The sequence below is a fragment of the Leucoraja erinacea genome, chromosome 21 (genome assembly GCF_028641065.1).
Source record: "Leucoraja erinacea ecotype New England chromosome 21, Leri_hhj_1, whole genome shotgun sequence".
NCBI classification, from domain to species: domain Eukaryota; kingdom Metazoa; phylum Chordata; class Chondrichthyes; order Rajiformes; family Rajidae; genus Leucoraja; species Leucoraja erinaceus.
Window position 1 is genome coordinate 16,654,833 of NC_073397.1, and position 23,609 is coordinate 16,678,441.

The following is a 23,609-nucleotide window of genomic DNA, read 5'->3' on the forward strand; positions in this document are numbered from 1 at the left end:
AGCTGCAAGACCTTACCTGGAGGGATTAAGTATAAATGCCTCACTACCACACCGGGAACCATCACTTGTCGAGTTGGCTGTAAAAAATCAAAAGAGCGCACTGTTGTAATTAAGCTAGTTTATTGGTGATATAATAGTAGGGATGAATATGGGTTTAGACTTTAGAGATACAGTGTGAAAACAGGCCCTTCGGCCCCGAGTCCGCGTCAACCAATGATCACCCCTTACACTAACACTATCCTACACATGGGGGACAATTTACAGAAGCTAATTAACCTACAAACCTGTACATCTTTGGAGTGTGGGAACGTACAAACTCCCTTCAAACTGCAACCGTAATCAGGATCAAAGCCGGGTCTCTGGCGCCGTGGGGCAGCAAATCTACCGCGGCGCCACTGTGCCAGCCTAACTAGGAATTTGTTCCTCCTATCCATGCCAGCTATCACATAATCTTTTGAATCCACATATGTTAGAAAAATATAATTGTCATTAATTTATTACCCAACTATGTAAACATACAAGGATCTGGTATATCTAGTATAATGTAATAATCCTAAAACATATAAAGTCAAAGGCACTTATATTTAATGATATTTTAAATTATATGCATCTAAAAACCAGTTCAATGGTGCATTTGCTTTCCAAATGATGGAATGCACCTTTCTCTTGAACAAATACGTACACTGTGCTTTAGCTAATGTCATTAACTCAAATCATTTTCACCAAATTCATGAACTGTCATTTTTATCATCTGTGTGCTACATAATAAGCAATCTTCACAGAAATTAATGAAAGCAATAATCTGGCCAATGCATGCAATCATTTATAGTTGAAGGAGTTTTTTTACATCATATAGGGTATTTGAAAAAAATGTCTTTGGCCATAGCATTGTATTAGAGTAAGTTTACAACAGACCAACTGCAAGCATTTACCTGGCAACTTATCCAAGTTGTTAAAAGTCTGGCAACGTGCAGAGAAGGATTAATCTAAGATACAGAATTATTTCAATGGAATGTCCCCACAGCACAGCAAATGCAGTTTAATTTTCTTACTTACTTGTTGCAGCTGTAAAATCTCCATTTGTCAGGACTTCAGGATCTACAGTTAATCCATCCAGGGATACAATAAGCTCACCACCGTCCACAATCTCACGGTCATTGTTGAGTGGTAACTTTATAACCACGTTTTCAACTGGGGAAAATAAATAGAAACATATCAAGAAAGTAATAGTGCACTAAATGATTTATTACATGTATCAGGCACGTGCCGTGAGTAATCACTCAGGGTAGGCACTAGGCAGTCAGTCAGCTTTTTGAAAATTGTAAAAATCCGCGCACGTGCAGAAAGTCGTGAAAGACGCGCACGGGCAGATTGGTCTCCTCTCCTGTGGGCATGCGCAGCACCATGCACGCAGTCCACGGTGCAAAGGCAGGATTTCAGCTGCCTTTATTGCCCGTTGTAAGTGAAGGCTAGAAGCAGCATCCATGGCATGCGAGTTGAACATAGTTACGTGTATTATATGTACTGCGGATGAAAGGCACGGGTGACATGCCTACCTAAGATCGATTATTAAAATAACCATTTAATAATAAATATGGAATTCAGTAAATGAATTGGAAATCCTTACTATTTATATTTAATAATTACCGTTTTATAATTTTAGTCAGGGTAGACACTGCCTACCTTGCCTACCCCTGACGGCACGTGCCTGACCCGTTTGAAGACTGGTTGATATCAAAGCATACTATACAGGTCTGTTATTGTAAGTAGCTATCAAAAGTAAGTTATCAAAATAGTTAACATAATTACATTTCTCAGCCATCATATTGACCATGAATATTCATTTATATCTCAAGTGCAGGTTATAGAAAAGGATTATCCATAATTAAATTAATATCAAAATGAAAACATAAAAAATGGAAACTTAAGTTTTAGTAGTCTATATATTTACAGAAGCATGTGTCATCAGGGGGGGGGGGGGGGGGGGGAGGGGGGGGGAGAGAGGGAGGGGGGAGGGGGGGAGAGAGGGAGGGGGAGGGAGGGAGAGGGAGAGGGGGGGGGGGGGAGGGGGAGGGGGAGAGAGGGGGAGAGAGAGAGAGAGAGATCCAGATGCACTGAATTTTCTCTGTAGATCACACTAATATAAAAAGATCATACTAATGCTCAGCTTCAATGGGAAATCTGGCCTCTATTTTAAGGCAGGCATTGTTGGTGATGATTCAGTCTTATAAAAGTATATGGAAATAGAGCCATTAATTCAAAACAAGAACCAGTCCTCAGAATCTCAGAGATCTATGTTCTCCGGAGATGCTGCCTGACCTGCCTTACTCCAGTATTTTGGGTCTTCATGTAAACCAGCATCTGCAATTCCTTGGATCTCTTCTAATGTACATTGAAAGCAGTAATCAGTTTGAGATTAAAAGGGCGGGTTTGCAAACAAACAGGCTGTTGACTCATGACTGTGACTCATTCCTGCACGAGGACAATGCAAAACAATGAGATATGTTAGTTGGCCCCAGGAATCTTCATCTTAAGTTATTTCACACCATTGAGATAGAGGGGAGGGCACGGTGGTGCAGCTGTAGAGCTGTTATCTTACAGCACTGGAGACCCGGGTTTGATACTGACTACAGGCGCTGTCGGTACGGAGTTTATAGGCTCTTCCTGTGACTGCATGGATTTTCTCCGGGTGCTCCGCTTTCCTCTCACACTCCAAAGACATGTAGGTTTTGTAGGTTCATTTGCCTTTGGTAAACACAGGCAAATCATCCCTATTGTGTATGGTGTGTTAGTGTACTGTATGCTAGTTGGTCGGTGTGGATTCAGTGGGCCGAAGGGCCGGTTTCCGCCCTGTATCTCTAAACTAAGGAAGCTTCCAAACCAGACTTATCAGTCACTTGGCACATCCAAACATGGTCAGAGGTATATTTGTCTGTCTATCAATAATGGGGTATTTGTGTTTTCAAGAGAGTCAGCCCTCACAACACTAATGCCAGTCTGGGTGATTGGGTTCCTTCCCTGTCCTCAGAAGTTATTGGACCATCCATACGAATCACATTGAACCAGCAATGGGCTTGGAACATTGAGGTGTCTTGTCAGCAACATTGTAACTATGTAATTCAATGGATCCTTTATCAGACTCTAAATTTTGAAGAAAATCCAAATTACGCTCTGTCCGATTTGGCCAAACCGATCTCCCAGTTGCCAAACATTTAACTCCCCTTCCCATTCCCATACTCACCTTTCCGACCTGAGCTTCCTGCACTGTGTGAGGCCACAAGCAAATTGTAGGAGCACAACCTCATTTCTCTTGTGCAACTTACAACCCAGCGGAATGAACGTTGATTTCTTCAATTTCAAGTAACCCCTGCATTCCCTCTCTCCCCACCCTAGTCATCCTACTGGTTCCACTGCTCGCATTCCTGTATCACTTCATTATCACCTGTACTTCAGCCAACAATGGACCATTATGGGCACCACCCTTCCTTGGTCATCCATTGCCGACTCCGATTTGTTCTGGCCTTGTAGCACCTCTAGTCCCATTTCTCCCTCCCCCCCCCCACACACCTTACTTCCAGTCTGAAGAAGGGTCCCGACCCAAAACGCCACCCCTCCTTTTTCTCCAGAGATGCTGCATGACCTGCAGTTGCTGCAGCACTTTCTTCAAAATAATATTATTGTAGCTATTGAAATGCCGTTGAATCTGCTGTTATCTTTTGATCTCAAGCATATAATAACGATATACTTTGTTTGAGGGGTTCTACCAAGAGAGTCTCCTACAGAACATCTGTTTCTAATCACTCTGGTGACCTTTTAAACTGATTCAGAGTAGGAAGGAACTGCAGATACTGGTTTCATACCAAAAATAGACACAAAGTGCTGGAGTAACTCAGTGGGTCAGGCAGCATTTCTGGAGAAAATGAATAGTCTTAAGAACAGTTCAGACCTGAAACGTTGGCTTTTCTTTTTCTCCAGAGATGTCGCTTGACCTGCTGAGTTAGTCCAGCATTTTGTGTCTACACTGAGACTTAACTTGGTAGATATAAAAGTCTTTATTCATGAAAATACAGACTCATATATCAACCAGCGTCAGTCTTCGAGTGACTCAGTTTAAAAGGTCACCACAGTGATTACATTGCAATTTTTGAAGAGGAAGGAAAGGCAATTAGAAACTTTGCCTATCCAGCACCACTTCCCTGTGCCGCAACATGATGTCATGGCCAAAACCTAACATTAGAGCTACACGAATTGGAATAAACACTGCCAACTGAACAGCATGGTCTGGATTTCAATTGCAAAAGTACACAGAGTCAAGGATAAAAAAAAGTGGACTAATCCCCCATCACCAATATCATGTTGTGTGGGTCAAATTCTGCCATAGGACCCAAACGTGAATCATTAATTCTTTGCAAGTTAATTTCCCTTGTAAGAAAAAAGTTATTTGTGAACAAAATGTGCTTCTTTTATATAAAAACAAAAGAACAGCATCTGCAGATGCAGTAAATACACAAAAGGACACAAAGTGCTCAGCAGGACAGGCAGCATCTCTGTAGAACATTGTCAGGCGACATTTCAGGAACACAAAATGTCACCGGGTTTGTGTTCTCCAGAGATGCTGCCTGACCTGCTGAGGTACTCCAGCATCCTTTGGGTCCTTTTGTGTTTCTTTTATAGCAAGTGTTCACACTAACTCGAGTAAATACCCTGCAATGCGTTCAGTAAATCTGCACTGTCAAGTTACTACCAAAATAAATTGAACAACTGAACCATGAAGTTACATAGTTACAAAAAGATGACAAAGTAATAAACCTTTCTACTCTCAGGGTTAGAGAACAATATATCCAAGAATACATGCAGTGTGGTTTAGCACCAAGCCAAACTGAAACGAGGACTAAAGTTCACTCACTGGGTAGTGGCAAGATAAACCAAATTGATAAAGCAATAATGTGGATTTATATTATATAGTTAAAAATATACTGCATTAAAAAATTATTGTTGGTGGACTGGCATACATTTATTCCTAAACAATTACAAAAACAGATTATTTGGTCATGAGCACTCTGCTGTTTGAGAAAGTTTGCCGCAGTATTTTCTTCGTGGCTGCCACATTGCCCTCACTACAACGCCAAAGTACTTGATAGGCTGAAAAATGTTTAGGGACATCTTGAAAGGAGTGTGAAAACAACGCAAAGTTTATTTTTTAAAGTCAAACTCTCAAGGCACTTTATGGGTGATTTCACTGCATAGAAATCAGCACAATGCTACCAGAGGAGAAATTAGTCATGTAACTAAAAGCATCTCAAATGACGGATTTTTTGGGAATATCTTAAATACATGGAGAGAAGCAGTCATTTAAGGAGGAGCTTAGGCTCAGGCCGCAGGCAGCTGAAGACAATTGCCAGTGGCGGATGGAGATGCCACAACAAGCCTGAGTACCTGGGCGGGGTGAGACAAATAATATTCTTAACACAAATCCGGTTCTGCAGGTTTGTATGTAGCATTGTCAGTCGAGGACTGGCATGGCTGAAGAACTCCGTACATGGTCAATAACTTGGTAAAACATGACAGGAATGTTGGCTATTTCAGAAAGATACTAGATGCCAGAGAGTTTGATATTACCTCCTAGGAGGAAAGCAAAAAAACTCGGTCATGCAATCAATCGTCCACATGTCTAAAAATGCAAATCTACTTTATAATTTTAATTGGTTTGTATCCTGTAATCCAGCATCTACGTGGATAGGACAGGTTTAGAGGGAAATACGCCAAACACAGGCAAATAGCACTAGTTAGATGGGGCACCTTGGTTGGCATGGACTAGTTGGGCCAAATGTTGTTTCCTTGCTGTAATTTAGTTTACTGTCAAGTGTACTGAGGTACAGTGAAAAGCTTTTTTGTTGCATGCTAGCCAATCAGCGGAAAGACTATACATCATCACAATCAAACCGTCAAGTGTACAGATATAGGATAAAAGGAATAATATTTAGTGCAAGATAAAGTCCAGTAAGGTAGATGGGAGGTCAGGACCACTCTAGTTGGTACAGGGATGGTTCAGTTGCCTGATAATAGTTGGGAAGAATCTGCCCGTGAATCTGGAGATGTATGATTTCACACTTCTGTCCCTCTTGCCTCGTGGGAGAGGAGAGTGTCTGGAAAATATCATGTTAAACCCACTTACATTTCAAAACAAACAAGAAAAATGTTGTTCTTGCAAGACAATCATTTAAAGATACAACATTACTTGCTTGCAACATGCCCAGTTCCAAAGAGAGGTTTTGGTAAATTGTAATCGCATGTTCTTGTTTTGTTGTTCGTCCTTCGTAGTCGAAGAAGACCATGACTTCAGTGTTTTTGTTTGTGGGTGTGGAGGTGACTGGTGAGACTGATCCGGGCCCAGAAGGCTCACCCGCATATGGGACACAGTTGGGTGGGCGCTGCAGAAGAAGCTGATGTGACTCGAGCCTTGCGCGTGGCGCGTTTCCTCTGAGCTTCTGCAGTGCGTTTCTTCTCAGCTGCACGCGCTCCTGTGGTGATCTTGTTTCGCCAAGTTGGGCGGTCCAGAGCAAGCGGCTCCCAAGTATTCAGATTGATGTTAAGGTCTGTGAGGGACACTTTGAGGCGTTTCTTCTGCCCCCCAACTGAGCACTTGCCCCGACACAGTTCTCCGTACAACAGCTGTTTTGGCAGCCGACAGTCTGGCATTCGGATGACATGGCAGCCCATCTGGCTTGGGCTTTCTGAAGGAGGGTGTAGACGCTGGGGATGCCGGCCCATTGCAGGTCTTCCGTGTCCGGGATTTTGTCCTGCCACGTAATGTGGAGGAGTCTGCGGAGACAGCGTAAGTGAAAGTGGTTGAGCTGCTTGGCGTGTCTGCTGTAGACAGTCCAGGTCTCACAGGCATAGAGGAAGGTAGTGAGAACTACCTTCTCACGGTGGACCTTCATCTTGGTGGGAACGCCGAGTCCTCTCCCAAACATTTTCACGAAGTCTGCCAAGGCAGCGCTGGTCTTGGAGATCCTGTTGTTGAGCTCTGCATCTATGTTTAATGCTCGTGAGAGTGTGCTGCCGAGATAGGTGAAATTATCGACTGCCAGTAGCTCCTGCCTCTTTACTGTGATGTGTGGCTCTTGGTAGGGCATTGCAGGTGCAGGCTGGTACATAACGTCAGTCTTTTTACTGCTGATGGTGAGACCTAAGTTGTCGCAGGCTCGTGAGAGGCAGCCCATTTTGTGCTGCATCTTCTGCTCTGTGCTGGCGTTGGGGGCGCAATCATCAGCGAATGCGTAGTCGCTGATGACGGTCTCCTTCACCTTTGTAACAGCCTGTAGGCGCCCGAGGTTGAATAACCCACTGTCAGTCTTGTACTTGACTTCTATGACTACCATCCCCATAGTCACAGAACGCATCAGTCAGCATGGCGGAGAAGACCATGCTAAAGAGTGTAGGGGCAAGAACGCAGCCTTGCTTCACGCCGTTTGTCACTAGGAAGGCTTCCGACTCATCTCCATCATCTAATACTTTCATCATCACGCCATCGTGGACAATAGTGACAGCCAAACTTCTCCATTATCTTCCACAAGCCATCTCTGCTGACCATATCGAAGGCCTTGGTACGGTCAACAAAGGTCACAAAGAGGTCACTGAGCTGCTCTTGGCATTTTTCCAAGATCTGACGTGCAGCAAATATCATGTCTACAGTTCCACACTCTGCACGGAAGCCACATTGGCTTTCTCGGAGGAGACCCTGCTCGAGGTGTTGGAGAAGTCGGTTGAGCAGAAACTGAGCCAGGATCTTCCCTGTCACAAGATTGGCGGTTGCCTTTCCTCTTGTAGATGTGGATTGTGCTGGCATCTTTCAGCTGTTGTGGGACCTTCCCTTCATTCCACATGGACTGGAAAAGCTCAGTCAGCTTAGGCAACATGACTGGGCCTGCTTTGTACACTTCAGCAGGGATTGAATCTGGTCCTGGAACTTGGCCACAAGAAAGTTGTTTGATAGCTTTTCTGACTTCTTCTGTAGAGAGGTTGTCAAGGTCCTGGTTGATCTCCACCCGAGATCACTCACTAAAGGACAGTCATTACATGAGGTGCCTGACCTGACCTGCAGAGTACCTGGGGGCCGAGGTCAAAGAACAAAGGGGGAACCCAGCGTGTGGTGGCCGCCGAGAACAAGAGGGACCTTTGGTGGTGGTGGTGGTGGTGGTAGGGACAAAGGAGGACCAACCATATTAAAGATACTTTGTAACTTTGTCTGCGCCTTGTGACGACTTGTTTGTGTACTGTACATGGAAAAACAGAGAGACTGTCACTGTGCCTTCATGGTACATATGACAATAAAGTATCTTATCTCATCTATCCATATTCCTTTTTTTTGGGTGATGGTACTACTTAGTTTTGGGAATTGTTATTTCATTAAATATGTTACATAATTGCAAATAAAAAGTGCTGGAATAACTCAGCGGGTCAGGCAGCATCTATGGAAGACATGGAAGATGCTGTTTGGGGTCGGGATCCATCTTCAGCAGTCTGAAGAAGAGTCCTGACCCGAAACGGCGTCTATACATGACATCCAAAGATGTTGTCTGACCCACCGAGTTACTTCAGCACTATGTTTTTTTCCCTCTAAACTCACATCTGCAGTTCCTTGTGTGTCTCTTTATATAAATGCAAGTCTTGTTAACATTTAATTTAATTCTAGGACTGCCAATTCAGCTCACTGTTCCGTCTTTTAGAGAAAACCAAATTCTTCAAACCTTGGCTTCCAACGAATTAAAAATGCATCTACTACTTTCCTTTGTGGAAACTATTAAAGAGGACAACAAAAATGGTGAAATACATAATCCTTTTCGGGTTTGTTCCCTAGTTACATTCCTTGTCCCAATTTCTTATCCATTGTCATATCACAGTTGGACTGACCTTTCAGTCAGCAAAATACTTGGCAAAGAGCAGCAGTCTGTGTCAGGTTTATTACTAATCACATGAAATGAAAAAAAAGCAAGGAGCTATTCCTGACAGCTGATAGTGGCAAGACTGTCAAGTAGCCAGACAAACTCACATTTCATATTATTAGATTTTAACGTCTCACAGATATCCAGAGTGGCTGATCCCAGCAGGACATCTGATTTCAGAGTCTGATGGCTCCATACCCTAAAAGTGATCAAGCTGAACGGTGTTATAATCCTGCGTAAATAAAAGAGAATGAACAAGTTTAGAAATAAAACCCTTCTAAAACAAAATCATATAACTTTCAATGTTCTTGATAGCTTTCTTCCTCCCTCTACAATCAGTCTGAAGAAAGGTCCCGATCCAAAACGTCACCTTTCCATGTTTGCCATAGATGCTGCCTGACCCACTTAGTTACTCCAGTACTTTGCGTCCTTTTGTAGAAACCAGCATTTGCAGTTCCTTGTTCGAAAGATATGGGAAACAACGAAATGAGAAAAAACTGGGGCAAAAGGAAAAAGCTCCTAAATCAGACGGTGGTGGGTACCTGGGGATAACCTGCAGGATAAATTAATGGAGGTGGGTACAATTACAACATTTAAAAGATATTTGGGTCAGTTCATGGACAGGAGAAGGTTAGAGGCGTTTGGCCAAATGAAGGCAAATTATACTAGCTCAGGAATGCACCTTGGTTGGCTTGGACACATTGGGTGAAAGGCCCCATATACATGCTGGACTGTGCTATTGCTGAAACAAAATCATGTAAACTTTAATGGTTGTTGATAGAACACCAAATCACATTGATGAGAGGGAAGCTCAACTTGAAATGCGCTCTGTGTTGATCTCAACATGTGGTGATAAAGATAGATTGAGGGCCACAATCTACAGTAAAGAGTAGGGCTTGTTTTTAATCCACAAGTGTGTTATACTCATAGCATGGCTTAGCTTCCCTTTTAGGCAGCCCTTTAGGATCAAGATGACTTGCTTCCGCATTAGTTTTTTGGGGTTCCGAGGTGGCTGATGAGGTCAATGTGGGAATGTCAAACTCTTCCAAAAGCAGGAGGATTAGCAACAACCCGACATCGATTACCTGATATTTTACCATGACAAATTTCCATCTTTTGATCATTTCTAGATTGGAACCATGGAGAAATGATCGGGCTGTTTTAGAAACCGAGTCTGTTTTCTAGCAACCTCCAAGGAAGACAACCTTGGCTGGGTTGCTTACAACACTAGTTCACATTACGTGGTCAATTGATGTCTTGCTCATTCGGAAGGAATTTTGAGTTAGGGAAACTGGATTCCAGCCAAAAATACTGACTCTTCAAATGTCACTTCAAAAATGTCACCAACCCTACTAAACAACACATATGGCATAACAATAGGATGAGGCTGGGTTATGGTGGCAGGAACAAATACACTCTTACAGTCAAAGAACTTACTTAAACTGATAACATTGGTTTTATTATCTAAAAAGTAAAATATTTCAATAAATCATCCATATCTTTTTTATTTTTGCCCTTTGTTTCTCAACATGGAAAATAAGTCTCTTGTACTAATCGGTACTGGTAACATGAAATGACGAGGCATGTAAAATATCCAACATACACTGTGACTTGCTGTTTCCACTTGGGGTTGTGTGTGTTGGTAAGTTTCTCAGTTTTCTTTGACTGGCCATCAACTGCCACTTCCACATAGGGACTGGGCCCAAACCAGTTCTTCTTATTTTCCTTGAGTTTTGCACAAATGACTGCAACAAACAAAAAGAGAAGCTCTCTTAAACAAGGAGTGGGATTACATAGCCAAACTGTAAAGCCATCACAAATTTGACAACTGCACACCAAGATATAATTTATTAATTGTGAATCATTACTCAGCACACATGGAATCTTCCAAATAGCAACTATTAACAATCTTAACAACCATGAATTGCCTGGAATAAACGTACCCCCCCCCCCCCCCCCCCCCCCCCCCCCTGCACCTGCCCAGCCAGCAAACACTATCAAAAAGAAAAACACAAAGAGCAAACACATGGAAGTGAATGCAAGGTGATGGTGTCAGAATGAAGGACATTATAAACAGCCTGAATTTACATTAAAAGTGAAGATGTCACTTTTGATGAAAGTGGTTCTTTGTACCGTACAGAGATGTCTTTTCTCTCCTCTCCACTTTCTGATTTAGATTATTTGTTTTGCCCAGGTAAGCAGAATACACAGAAGGCTATGCATTCTTACATCTAAAGTCTCAACTCGGTTTCAAAATCTGTGATAGAGTTTAGAATAAATGTAAAATCCTCAGATTATAATTGATCAAAAAGAATACATTTTAAATGTGCTGCAACAGGCATCAAAAAACTGGCACTTCGATGTTAAGAAAAACTATGTCCTATTGGGGGCAGATTGACCATTGAATAGGTAGCAGCATTTTAAAAAGCAGAGTAACCTAGTCTCCTGATCATGTATTTAATTAATCACTTGCCGGTGGGGGGGGGGGTGCGCCCCATGTGGTGCCAATATTTAAAGAGGACCATGTCACAACTAGTGCAAACTTGCAAAACAAAAAAAACAAAAAAAAAAAAAAAAAAAAAAAAAAAAAGGGGGGGGGGGGGGGGGGGGGGAAAAGCTCCGAAAACCGGCCATTTTTTCCAGATGTCGTCTGCGCACCAAAGCTTGCGTTTGGCGCCAAACTTGACCCAAAACGACCCACGGTCAACCCAGGTCTGTACTACTGTAACGGCTGCCTCCTCCCTGGAGACCGGGAGACGCTTAAACATCTGTAAATCATTGCTTAAATGTTAGTCAGTTAGTTTGGAGGGCTTTTATGTGAAGGGGGTGTGAGGGGTAAACTTTAATTCTTAGTCCCCATCCAGCGCTGTGGCCGGTGGGGCTGTGGGCGGCGCTGGTTGTAGCTCCGACCCCGGCAACTCTACGCCTGGCTGCGAGGCGCTCCAAATCCAGCGCGGCCCGCGGCCTGACGCCCCAGCTCCGCAAATGTCGGGAGTCGGCGGCGTCGCAGCGGCCAAGCTCCGGAGCGCTGTGGGCCGCCGAAACACACAACATCGCGGAGCGTCGCTGGATTCGGAGCCGCGCCCAGGGTAGAGTTGCCCGCAGGGTTGGAGCTCCAACCGGCGTTTCCCGCGGCCGGACGGAGCCCAAGCCGTTCACGAGCGGCGAATCCGTCGCTGGATTTGGAGCCGCGCAGCCAGGGGTAGAATCCAACCGGCGTTTAATCCTCAGAACCCACCGCAATGTTTTATCCCAAGTTGTGATTTTGTTGCGTGGTTGCTTACTGAAGCAGAATTTGCACCATTTGTGGCCATGGTTCAGGCTCCGTGTGAACCTACAAAAAGAAAATCAGTTAAATTAAGTGATTTCAATACAATTATTTCATTAGCATAATTCAAACCCATTTAATAAAATGACAATAACCAATGAACCAATGGTCCTGAATTACAAGATGGAAAGAAAAGATAATCTCTTCCAAATAACACCCTCCGACCTAAAGTTTCTACAATCGATAAGAGTGAAATACAGAATCGAAGAGTAAAAGTCTAAGGCACCATCCTATATTGAAATTCGAATACATTGAAAAGATGAATATTCCCAAATTACACTGCTTTAATAGGTATATAGAAAAATAGACAAATAGGTTTAATAGGAGAAAAACATTCAAGTGGTCACAAAGCAATAACAGCTTGGAAAAATACTAATGGACATTTGATTTATTGGGCAAAACGCAAAGTGCTAGAGCAACTCAGCGGGTTGCAAAATAGATCAAAGAAGGATCTAGACAAGACTTTTGTCATATATATATATATATATACACACACACATACATATAATATGTGTGTGTGTATGTATATATGTGTGTGTGTATATATATATATATATATATATATATATATATATATACACACACATACTGTCTATCAATAACTGGGCAATCAGCCCTGACAACACTGATTTTGGATGCCTGGGTTCTTTGTATTCAAAAGCTTTTAAACCTTCCACGTGAATTACTTTGACCCAAAGGTGATTCAACATTTAATAATGTCTTGTCAGTTACAGTGTACTCACATAATTCAATAGAACCATTTGTCAGACTCAAATATTGAAGTAAAGAATGTCATTGCAGCTACTGAAAATTGTATTGAATTGCCTGTTGTTATCTTTGTTCTTGAGAGTATAAAAACTTGATGTGGTTTGATTTCAAATTCTACTGAGAGGTTCTCCAAGAGACTATTTGCTTCTCCTGATAAACAAAGACTTTCATATTTAGATTAGATTTGAGATTCCACACGGAAACAGGCCCTCGGCCCAAAGAGTCCGCGCCGGCCATCAATCTTCGTACACTAACACTATTCTACACACACACACACTAGGAACAATTTACAATTTTACCAAGCTAATTAAGCTACAAACCTATACATCTGGAGTGTAGGACACGGGGAGAACGTACAATCTTCATTCAGACAGCACCTCCACCACTGCGCCACCATGTCAATAACTTCATTCTCCGAACGAGCCATTTGACAAACCACAACACAGACATTTCAAATTCATTTATTGTATGAGCTAATTTTAAGACCATCAGCCATTTGGCCCATCAAAATGCTCCCCCATTCGATCATGGCTTATGTATTTTTTTGCTCCCTCAACCTCATTCTCCTGCCTTCTCCCCATAACCTTTGACACTCTTTGCTAATCAAGAATCTATCAATCTCCGCTTCAAAAATACCAAATGGCTTGGTCTCCACTGCCGTCTATGGGAATTAATTCACAGATTCACCACCCTCTGGCTAAAGAAATTCCTCCTCATATCACATATAATTATTATACACAATGACTCTCCCATTTGAAGGTGGTGTATAAATGTAGCACTGGACGACAATTTCTGAATGTTTGGCTCTCCTGGAACGCATCTGCTACTGTATATTAAAAAGATACAGGAAGATAGAAGTTTGAGTGTATTAATAAAACAAAAGTTTCTAGTGGCCTGTGTTGAAAGAACATATTTTGTTGCATTGGCTCCAATTACTAAATCAGTTAGGAGATTCTGTTCCTGCAAAAAGAAAGACAATCCAATTTTTTATTTTTTTTATTTTTATTTTATTTTAAAAAGACCTAGTGTTTTCTTTGGAGCAAAAGCATCATTGAATGCTTTTGATTCCATCACAGGCCCGTTCCATCAAAACATATCGCCACTGGCCCATTGCCAAACAATTGCACATCCCCAATCCTTTCCACTCGTCACTTTAATTTCATGTTTCATGCATCTTGTGCTTGATGACTGTGGCAGATCAATTTCCCTCCTGGGATGAATAAAGTTCTATTGTATCACATCATATAATTACTTTGATCAAAACGTTCAATTTTCGGAACTTAGAAAGATGTATATTTTCCGCAAAGAGAGAGGTTAGAAGTTCCAGTTGGAGACGAACCCACTGTGCAGCACTGAATGTTCACCACACCAAGAATGTACTTTGCTGTAGATACAAGTAGTACAGGAGTTAGTAGCATGGAGTCCATGAACTGAAGTTAATGGAGGCACAAGGAACTGCCTAGGCGGGAAACTTGAGCAAAAACACAAAGTGCTGGAGTAACTCAGCAGGTCACCTGACATCATGATGAGGAAATGGGTAGGTGATGTTTTAGGCAGGGACCTATCCATTCCCTTCACGATGCTGTGACCCACTGAGTTATTCCAATGCGTTGAGTTTTATAATAGAACTTAGTGATCTAACCAAACCAAAATAATAGCTTCCTTAGAGCTTTCGTAAGTATCATCTTGGTGCTTTCCTTCAAGGCTTACAACAAGAGCAGAAGTTTGTTTTACATAGAAAATAGGTGCAGGAATAGCCCATTCGAATCATCACCGCCATTCAATATGATCATGTCTGATCATCCAAAATCAGCACCCCGTTCCTGCTTTCTCCCCATATCTCTTGATTCTGTTAGCCCTAAGAGCTATATCTAACTCTCTCTTGAAAACATCCACTGAATTTGCCTCCACTGCCTTCTGTGGCAGAGAATTCCAGATTCACAACTTTCTGGGTGAAGTTTTTACTCATCTCAGTCCTAAATGGCCCACCCCGTATTCTTATGCCCCTGTCCCACTTAGGAAACCTGAACGGAAACCTCTGGAGACTTTGCGCCCCACCCAAGCTTTCCGTGCGGTTCCTGGAGGTTGCAGGTGGTTGCAGGTAGTGGAAGCAGGTAGGGAGACTGACAAAAACCTCCGGGAACCACACAGAAACCTTGGATGGGGCGCAAAGTCTCCAGAGGTTTCCATTCCGGTTTCCTAAGTGGGACAGGGGCATTACACTGTGACCCCTGGTTCTGGACTCCCCCAACATCGGGAACATTTTTCCTGCATCTAGCCTGTCCATTTTGAGGTTAAATTGTCTTTACTGGAAAAATACCAAGTTGTAACTTTGTGTACTGTAAGTGCATAATGATATGTGGCTTGGGACCTTCATTGACCCACATTCACTAATTTTTTTAACAGTTTTTGAAAGTATCAAACTAATGTCCTTTGAATTATCCATGATTTAATATAGCACAACAGTTCCAAACTATCAAGACTATTAATAAAACAAAATTATTGCAATTACATTGTTATGCACAATTTAATAAATGATTCCCAGATTCTTGTTTTCATCATAAGACCATTACAATAATGGAGCAGGATTGGGTCACTCGGCCTCTGAACACTGGCCTGCCAAACTAGCAGCATGGCTGATCTGCCCCAGCATTGCCTCTTTGATGCCAGTTCCCTCAATTTACTGACGTCTTAAACATGTTTCTACTTCTTCATATACCAGAATGGTATAGCCTCCACGAACATCTGAAATAATGGATTCCAGATTCACCAACCTCTACAAAAAGTTAATTAAAACTTCAGTTCTAAAAGACCGCTCCTAACTCCAGAATATCTGCTACTCTCACCAAAATTATGAGTAGAATTAAAAGAGTTTCACTGTTTTCCCCCCCCTGTTTGAGATTTGGGTATTACTGGAAACATTTCAGTATCTATCATTTCATGCTCCCTCAGTACTTTGTATGTTTCAATAAGATAATCTCTGCTTTTCTAAATTGCAAGGACTATAAATACAATCTCTCATTCCAGTGATTTTTTTTGTGAACAGCCTCCAATGACTACACATCCTTTCTTTAACAAGGAGACTAAAATTGCACAGTACTCCAGAGGCGAGGGCTGGAGGCCATGTTCTATCCTGGGGATCGACTGGATCAGCCGATGTTCCAAGAGATCAAGCGCATGGACTGGGCGCCGCAGCATAGAGGAAGCCTACAACTTCGCCTGGCCAAGCAACACAATCAGGACAACAGGCCTTCATGGACCGCTGCACTTAAAGCAATTTGCACTTTGAAAATAGCAGCAAAACCTGGCGACCGTTGTATATTGTTTCAGTGGACCATTTCTATACACTTTCATGGCGAGTATATTGTCACATGTACCGATTAAGGTGCAGTGAAATTCAGATTGCCATAATCATACCAATAAAGAGCAACAAAACACGTTTTTTAAAAAAGAACATCCTTCACAGCGACTTCCACATTCCTTACTGTGATGTATAAAAAGTTCAATCTTCTTCCCTTTTTTGTTCTCCCGCGGTCAGGGGACTTGAACCTTCCGTTATCGGGGCGATCTTGGCTCCCGCAACCGGCGGACGAGCCCTCTGCATCGGGGAGATCAAGCTCCCGCGTTGGGGGGGGGGGGGTTTCAGCTCCCCACACCGGGCGATTGGACTCCCGAGTCGGGGCTGGTCGAACCTCCTGCGGCTTGGAGCTTCCAGACATCAGTCTCTACCCAAGATTGCGAGCTCCCGGATGCTGAAATCCGCAGGCCGCAGTTGGGAGCATTGATCCCAGGCAAGGGATCGCTGGCTCCGATGGCAAGTCCACGGCTCATGGTGGGGCTCAAAGTTAGTCTCGAGCAAGGCCGCCAGCTCCATGATGTTAGGCCGCAGAGCGACCGGAGATACGATCAGGAAAAAAAAAAAAAAGCATCTCATGCAAGGTAAGAGATTGAAAAAAAGTTTCCCCCGAATCCCCCCCCCCCCATATAAAACAAACCAAAGAATATTAAGAAATGCTTTTTAAAACACACTAAAAATAACAAAAAAAGATGAAAAGACAGACAAGACTGTAGGCGAAGCTGCCATCGCTGACGGCGCCATCCGGTTGCACTCAATCTAGGATTGTGCTTATGTTTAGTAATACTTTGCTGAACTGTTTGCATAAAAGAAGTTATCATATCTCGGTACGTCACAATAAAGAACCATTGACCATTAGAGCAGGTGTGGCATGACCAATATAATTGCATCAATATTTCCCTGTTTCTATACTCCTACTCTTTTGCATGACATGCTAATATGTAATTTGCCTTCTAACAACTTGCTGCTCTTGTCTGCTGACTTTCTGCAATGCAAGAACACCTAGATACTTCTGCAATTCACTCATCTGTGCCTTTTCTCCACCTAGATAGCTGTCTGCCTCTAGATTCCTCCTATTGAAGCGAGTGACTTCACAATCTTCAACATTAAACTCCAGTTGCCACGTTTTCACAATTCACCCAACCTATGTATATCCTGTTACAGAGTCCAAATATCATCTTTACAACATGCCCTCTCGCCTACCTTTGCATCATCATCAAACCTGAATGCCTTATACTTTGCTCCCTTCTCCAGATCATTAAAGTAGATAGGAAGCAATTGTGAGCCAAAAACTAAACCTTGGCGTAGATCCTTCCAAGCTGGAAAAGATCCATGAAGTCTCTTCAATGCCATGTTCACCATTTCATTTTAGCCTTAAAATAGCAAGCCTGCAACTATTTAATTTTGCTTACAAGTTTGAAGTTACAAATCATGCATTAATTGCTTCCAAGAAAAAAGTTCACATTTAATGCACACGCCCCAAATAGGTTTTCAGTAATTATTCCTAGGGTGTGGGCAACACCATCAAAGTAGCACAAAGTGCTGGACGAACTCAGTGAGTCAGGCAGCATTAGGGGAAAAGACAGATGACATTTTGACATCAGGACTCTTCTTCAGGCTGATTGTAGAAGGGGGCAGAAACCTGGAAGAGAAAGATGGGGGCAAGACAAAGACCCAAAATGTCACCCATCAACAATTAGACTGATGGTCCCTCCATTGGTGTTGCTTTGGCCCCTTTGGTTCACTGAGTCCGTGCCGACCACAGTCACCCGTACGTTAGTTCCATCCTACACACCAGGGACAATTTACAGAAGCCAATTAACCTACAAACCTGCTCGTCTTTAGAATGTGGGAGGAAACCAGTGCACCCGGAGAAACCTCACACGGTCACAGAGAGAAACTACAAACTCGGTACAGACAGCACCCGTAGTCAGCTTTGAACCCGGGTCTTGTGATTTACTCAATGCTGCACCTGCAGTTCTTTGTATCGCTGACAAAATAACGGGGCATCCATTCCTAAACTTAACATTGTTCAAAATTACTGGCCCGGTATCACAACCGCTAGGTTACTTTACACTCGATAATGCATTCTATGTAATGAATCATTTTGAAGTACAAATGACCAAGTCTATTGTGACAGTAATTTTCTTCACAAGATGAGTGATCATTAATGCCTTTTATACAGAAAGATGGTGTAATTATATAACACCTTCCACATCCTTAGTTCATACCAAAGTGCTTCATCACGAGTAAGTTATTTTGAGTCACCTCCTTTGCCCTATTGGCAGGAAATCACCCGTTCATCTACTTTGACTAATCCATAAATGTTGGTGAGAACACTAGGAAAACTCTTGAGAGACAGGTAAATGTCTTCATCTGATAAATGATACTTCATGTTGAACTAAAATTTTCTATAGTATCTCAATTCTATAGAAAATTCAAGTCCCTATCAAGCCAACAATCGCAACAATTTGAGAATTGTTCTGAACACTCCCCTGTGTGCCTGGGTCCTGGATTTTCTCACCACCAGGCCACCGGTGGTCAAGATGGGGAGACAACCCTCCACCCTCACCCTGAACACAGGACCCCCCCCCCCCCCCCCCCCCCCCCCGACACCACCCCCCCAGGGTTGCATCCTCAGCCCCCTACTGTGAGCTGTGTGGCCAGGTTCAGCTCCAACTCCATCATCAAGTTTGCTGATGACACTGTGGTGGTGGGCCTGATCTCCAATAACGATGAGAAGGCTTATCTGGAGGAGGTGGCTGACCTGGCACTCTGACCTGGTGTCAGAACCAAAGATCCTATATCATACAAGGTAGCCCACTCGACGAAAAAGACGTAGTACGGTCATGGGCAGATTTGTGGGTAATTTTCGGCCCCATTTCCATAACCGGCTTCCGTCTCCGGACCAAAGGTCCCATAGCAGAGCAAAGATACTAGTGCTGAGACGGAAGCCGGTTACGGAAACATCCTCGTAAAAATAAAAGTTCTTTGGTAAAAATCTTCTCCCCATTTTCAGAATTATAATTTATTAACACAAGCTGTTCCCCCGCAACGTTGATTACACCGAGTTGGTTCAGGTTACCAAAATGGATGAAAAAAAGGCCCACGTTCCGCTCCGTTGCGTACTACACGTCAGCCCATTGCATTTAGCAGGAGGATGAGACCTCGGGACTGTAAACTCTAAACTCACTAGGGACTAATTTACTGTTGTGTCTTTTAAAAAAAATGTAAATACTTGTTCTGTTGTTCTGTTGTTTTGCACAATCCTGCAGGCATTGCCACTTTCATTTCACAGTACATCTTGTATGTACATGTGACAAATAAAGTTGACTTGACTTGATAGACAACACCAGAAGAGTTCTAGATTTCTTCATGCCGACCCATTAAATTTGTTTATTGCACTTTAGTGAGATTGGTTTGCTATTGATACTATAGGTGACAGGCCTTATTTCTGAGTAAATGCATAGGAATACTTTCAAATGTAGCACACCAAAGTCTTCTTTATTTCAATAAAAGGTTGCCTGCAGGAAAATGCTTCACCGTTGTGCAACGTGCAATGAAATGTCAATAATGGCTTCACACTGTAGCATCCATCAACTCTCCCCAAGGTTGGAGATTGGTAACCCTTGACTACCTAACCAAATTGGTCACATAAAATTTCAGTTATTACATTATTTGGGGTGCAATAAATGTTTCATCTTTTGACCTTCACCCTACCACCATTAGCTCCCCAACCATTGAACATTCAACCAAGCAGTCTCTGTTTATCCTAAAAATCCTTTCACACTGGGCAAATGGAACTGGCTATCAGAGGAAGCTGCAGAGAAGGGTACAATATAACATTTAAGAGACAATTAGACAGGTACACGCAAAGAAAAGGTTTAAGGTGATTTGGGCCAAAAGTGCCCATATAAATAGTTCTAGCTTTGATAGGATATCTTGGTCGGCATAGACGAGTTGGGCCAAAAGGCTTGCTTCCGCTCTGTATGCCTCTGTGACTAATCCCACGACCTGAGCAACAAGACACGTTTCCCAAATAACATTCTTCAGGAACTCGGATTAACTAAAATGACTGATCAAACTGCAAATGAACAATAGCTATTGCATTGATATTAAATGTAACTACGTTACCATCACATGAATCTGGAGAAAGTACAGTAAAATAAGTATGTAAATAAGTTGCAAGAACTGTGAATGAAAACGCAAGCCCCAAGACACATCAGTACAGTAGTTTTCAGCTTCCCCCAATGTGACATAATAGGGGAGCAAGACACACTCTGGTTCCACCATTCACAACATTACCAATCGCGTTTCCAACATCAGAGGTGAACAAGCAAAATTATTTGGAAACAAAGAGAAACACTGCACAGCAAGTTATGTTGTGCAGTTCTCTTGCACCTATCAACACTAAGCTTAGAGATACTGCCACTAAACTGATGACATCTCCTCGGAAAGATGCACTTGGGTGAACTGAAAGGTAATAATAATGATCCCTATAAACAGCTTAAAGCACCACTTAAGAGAAAAAGCACTGTCACAACAAAAAAAGACAAATTGTATTCAGAGAACTCTTAAGGGCTAGAGCCTAGATTATTGGAATCATGACAAGATTGCACGTACAAGCTATCACAGAGTTATTAAAACTAGTCACCATGATCACTTGCACAAACTTTGGTCTAGATGACATTCATTTCAAAGCTACAACCCAAGATCCTTGGCTTCAATTACACTTACTTCCCTCGAGGCAGAGGGGCTCTTAGGAGAAGCAATTAATAATCGTTAGGACTTGCACTGCAGCTCAGATTAGATGTTGACAATAGTATAATGCCTACTTGCCACGACATCCCCATTTTGTTCAGGTAACTGTAAAACAAATGATATTGGGAACTTGATACTTCCAAGGGCATCACGTGAACCAATTTTGGACCACTGTTCTCACTCCAAAAGAAAAATCTTGAGCCAAGTTCCCTCTCAGGCTTCATCCTCATTAGATATTAATTGTGATAAGACTTGCCAAAATTTGTAACTAGTTTGTCGAGTTTCCTCCCAAAAGGTTCACTCCCCACTACACCTTTACCAAAAATGTTTATTCCAACAACTTCAATGATCTCTTTAGCACCTCCACCACTTCCTGGACCCATGAAATGATCCCCAACCTGTCAAAACTCACTCTTCATCTTAAAATCTCATGTGCTCTCTTTCCTTGTGACACAGTTATCCTTCTCTCACTCAAAGCTTTCCAAATGAATCACCATAGGATTCTGTACTCACGCCCTTGGCATGGAGAATACTGGGACCACCTTTGTCAAAATCACCAACAATTCCTTATATGATTTGCAAACTTGCTCTCCATCATGCTATGCCCTCATTCGGTTGTTCCATTTGACCTAACATTTTTACAATTATTTCCTCCTCCAGTATTATTCTGCACAACCTGCAAAGCCTCAATCTCATGCTGAGTTTGCTCATTCTGCACCTGTTACCCGTTTCTAATACTTTGAAATACTTAATAGTTTGAGCATTCTCCCTGTGACCTCTGGGTGCTTCAGTTGCCCCCAATATACCAAAGGAACGTGGGCTGATAGTTCATTTGAATACAGTGGCATAGCGATACAGTTGCTGCCTTACAACACTAGAGACCCGGGTTCGATCCTGACTACAGGTGCTGTCTGTACAGAGTTTGTACATTCCCCCCATGGCTGTGTGGGTTTTCTCCGAGATCTTCGGTTTCCATACTCCAAAGATGCACAGATTTGTAGGTTAATTGGCTTGGTGCATGTGTAAAATTGTCCCTAGTGTGTGTAGGTAGGATAGTGTTAATGTGCGGGGATCGCTGGTCGTTGCGGACTCGGTGGGCCGAAGGGCCTGTTTCCACGCTGTATCTCTAAAACTAAATAACTGAATACTATGTTATCCCTCAAGTGTAGGTGAGCTGTTCAATTTGTAGAAATTGGATTAATGTAAATGGGTGAAACAGTCAGCTCATCTGAAAGGCATGTTTTGCGCTTCTGTGAAGGTCCCGACCCAAAACATCAACTATCCATGTTCTCCAGAGATACTGCCTGACCTGCTGATTGACTCCAACATTTGTGTCTTTCTCCGTTTCCATGCTGGTTCACTATGGCTGGGTTGGCAAATGTAACTGACTTAAATCCAGCAATAAATGTTATGACTGTTGTCTCCTTTTCATATTAAGACAAGAATTTACAAAATGTGTTTTCCTCACCATAGAACAATCCTCTTTTAATTAGAATAGCATCTGTGAACCACTGTGTATTGACCCAGTTGAGTGTTTTGCTACAACTCCACAAAAAGAATAACAAACCAAGAGTCAAATACTCGAAGCAATGAGTTTATCTTACATACAACAACTAATCCAGAAAATGTGTTTAAATTTAGAAACAAGGAACTGCAGATGCTGGTTAATACACACAAGGACACAAAGTGCTGGAGCAACTCAGCAGGTCAGGCAGCATCTCTGGAGAACACGGATCAGAGGCGTTTCAGGTCCTGACCCAAAATGTTACCTATCCATTTCCCATGTTCAGATGCTGCCTTACCTGCTGAGTTACTCCAGTACTTTGTAGCCTGCTACATATGTTTTATCCAGCATACTGAAGTCACATGGAAAATATCTAAACTCTGCCTCTAGAATGAATGACATTCTCCAGATTCACGTGATGGTAACTTAGATGTCCTTCTTGTTTAATCTCTTCAGGGTATCAATTTTAAGATCTTTACAAGGAACTCTAGCCCACAATCTAACCCAAGAAACACTATTCAAGATGCATATTCTCTATCCTCAGCTCCAATGGAATAACCTTCAGCAAATAGATTTTCATTCTGGTAACTTCTCCAGAACTGGTTCTACTTGCTTCCGTCAAGTACCACTCCCCCCAACTTCTGATAATTTGCATGTCTTCTGTTTGCAGTTCGCCACATTTCCTCGTTATGTAGATATTATTTTTCATATTATATAAATGCAAAGTAGTAAAGTTAAAGAATATATATTACGCCGGTCAGTGTAGTATTACAGCACGGAAACAGGCCCTTCGGCCCGTCTAGTCAGCGCTGACCAATGATCGCTCATACACTACAAGCAATGGACAAATTTACGGTGGCCAATTAACCTACAAACTTGCATGTCTTTGGAGTGAGAGAGGAAATGGGAGCACCCAAAGAAAACCCAAGTGGTCACAGGGAGAACGTA

General features: G+C 42.5%; 2 protein-coding genes across 2 annotated transcripts in view; both read right to left on the reverse strand.

Annotated features, from left to right (window-relative positions):
- Positions 1 to 23,609, reverse strand: part of LOC129707300 (E3 ubiquitin-protein ligase Itchy-like) — an 82,887-nt gene that overhangs the window by 44,753 nt on the left and 14,525 nt on the right. The window contains exons 2-6 of the mRNA XM_055652238.1: positions 12,191 to 12,279; positions 10,549 to 10,691; positions 9,053 to 9,177; positions 1,057 to 1,191; positions 17 to 77 (exon numbers count right to left, since the gene is read on the reverse strand). Coding sequence (XP_055508213.1) covers positions 17 to 77; positions 1,057 to 1,191; positions 9,053 to 9,177; positions 10,549 to 10,691; positions 12,191 to 12,259 — 533 coding nt within the window. The 5' untranslated portion in view covers positions 12,260 to 12,279. The remainder of the gene's footprint in view (positions 1 to 16; positions 78 to 1,056; positions 1,192 to 9,052; positions 9,178 to 10,548; positions 10,692 to 12,190; positions 12,280 to 23,609) is intronic.
- Positions 5,262 to 9,046, reverse strand: LOC129707301 (uncharacterized). The gene is made up of 2 exons (XM_055652239.1): positions 8,597 to 9,046; positions 5,262 to 8,451 (listed from the first exon to the last, which is right to left on the reverse strand). The coding sequence occupies exon 2, from the start codon at positions 7,401 to 7,403 to the stop codon at positions 6,579 to 6,581; it is 825 nt and encodes a 274-aa protein (XP_055508214.1). The 5' UTR covers positions 7,404 to 8,451; positions 8,597 to 9,046; the 3' UTR covers positions 5,262 to 6,578.

Coding starts and splice junctions, on each gene's coding strand:
- LOC129707301 (XM_055652239.1), bottom strand. CDS start 7,403: ATGCGTTCTGTGACTATGGGGATGGTAGTCATAGAAGTCAAGTACAAG.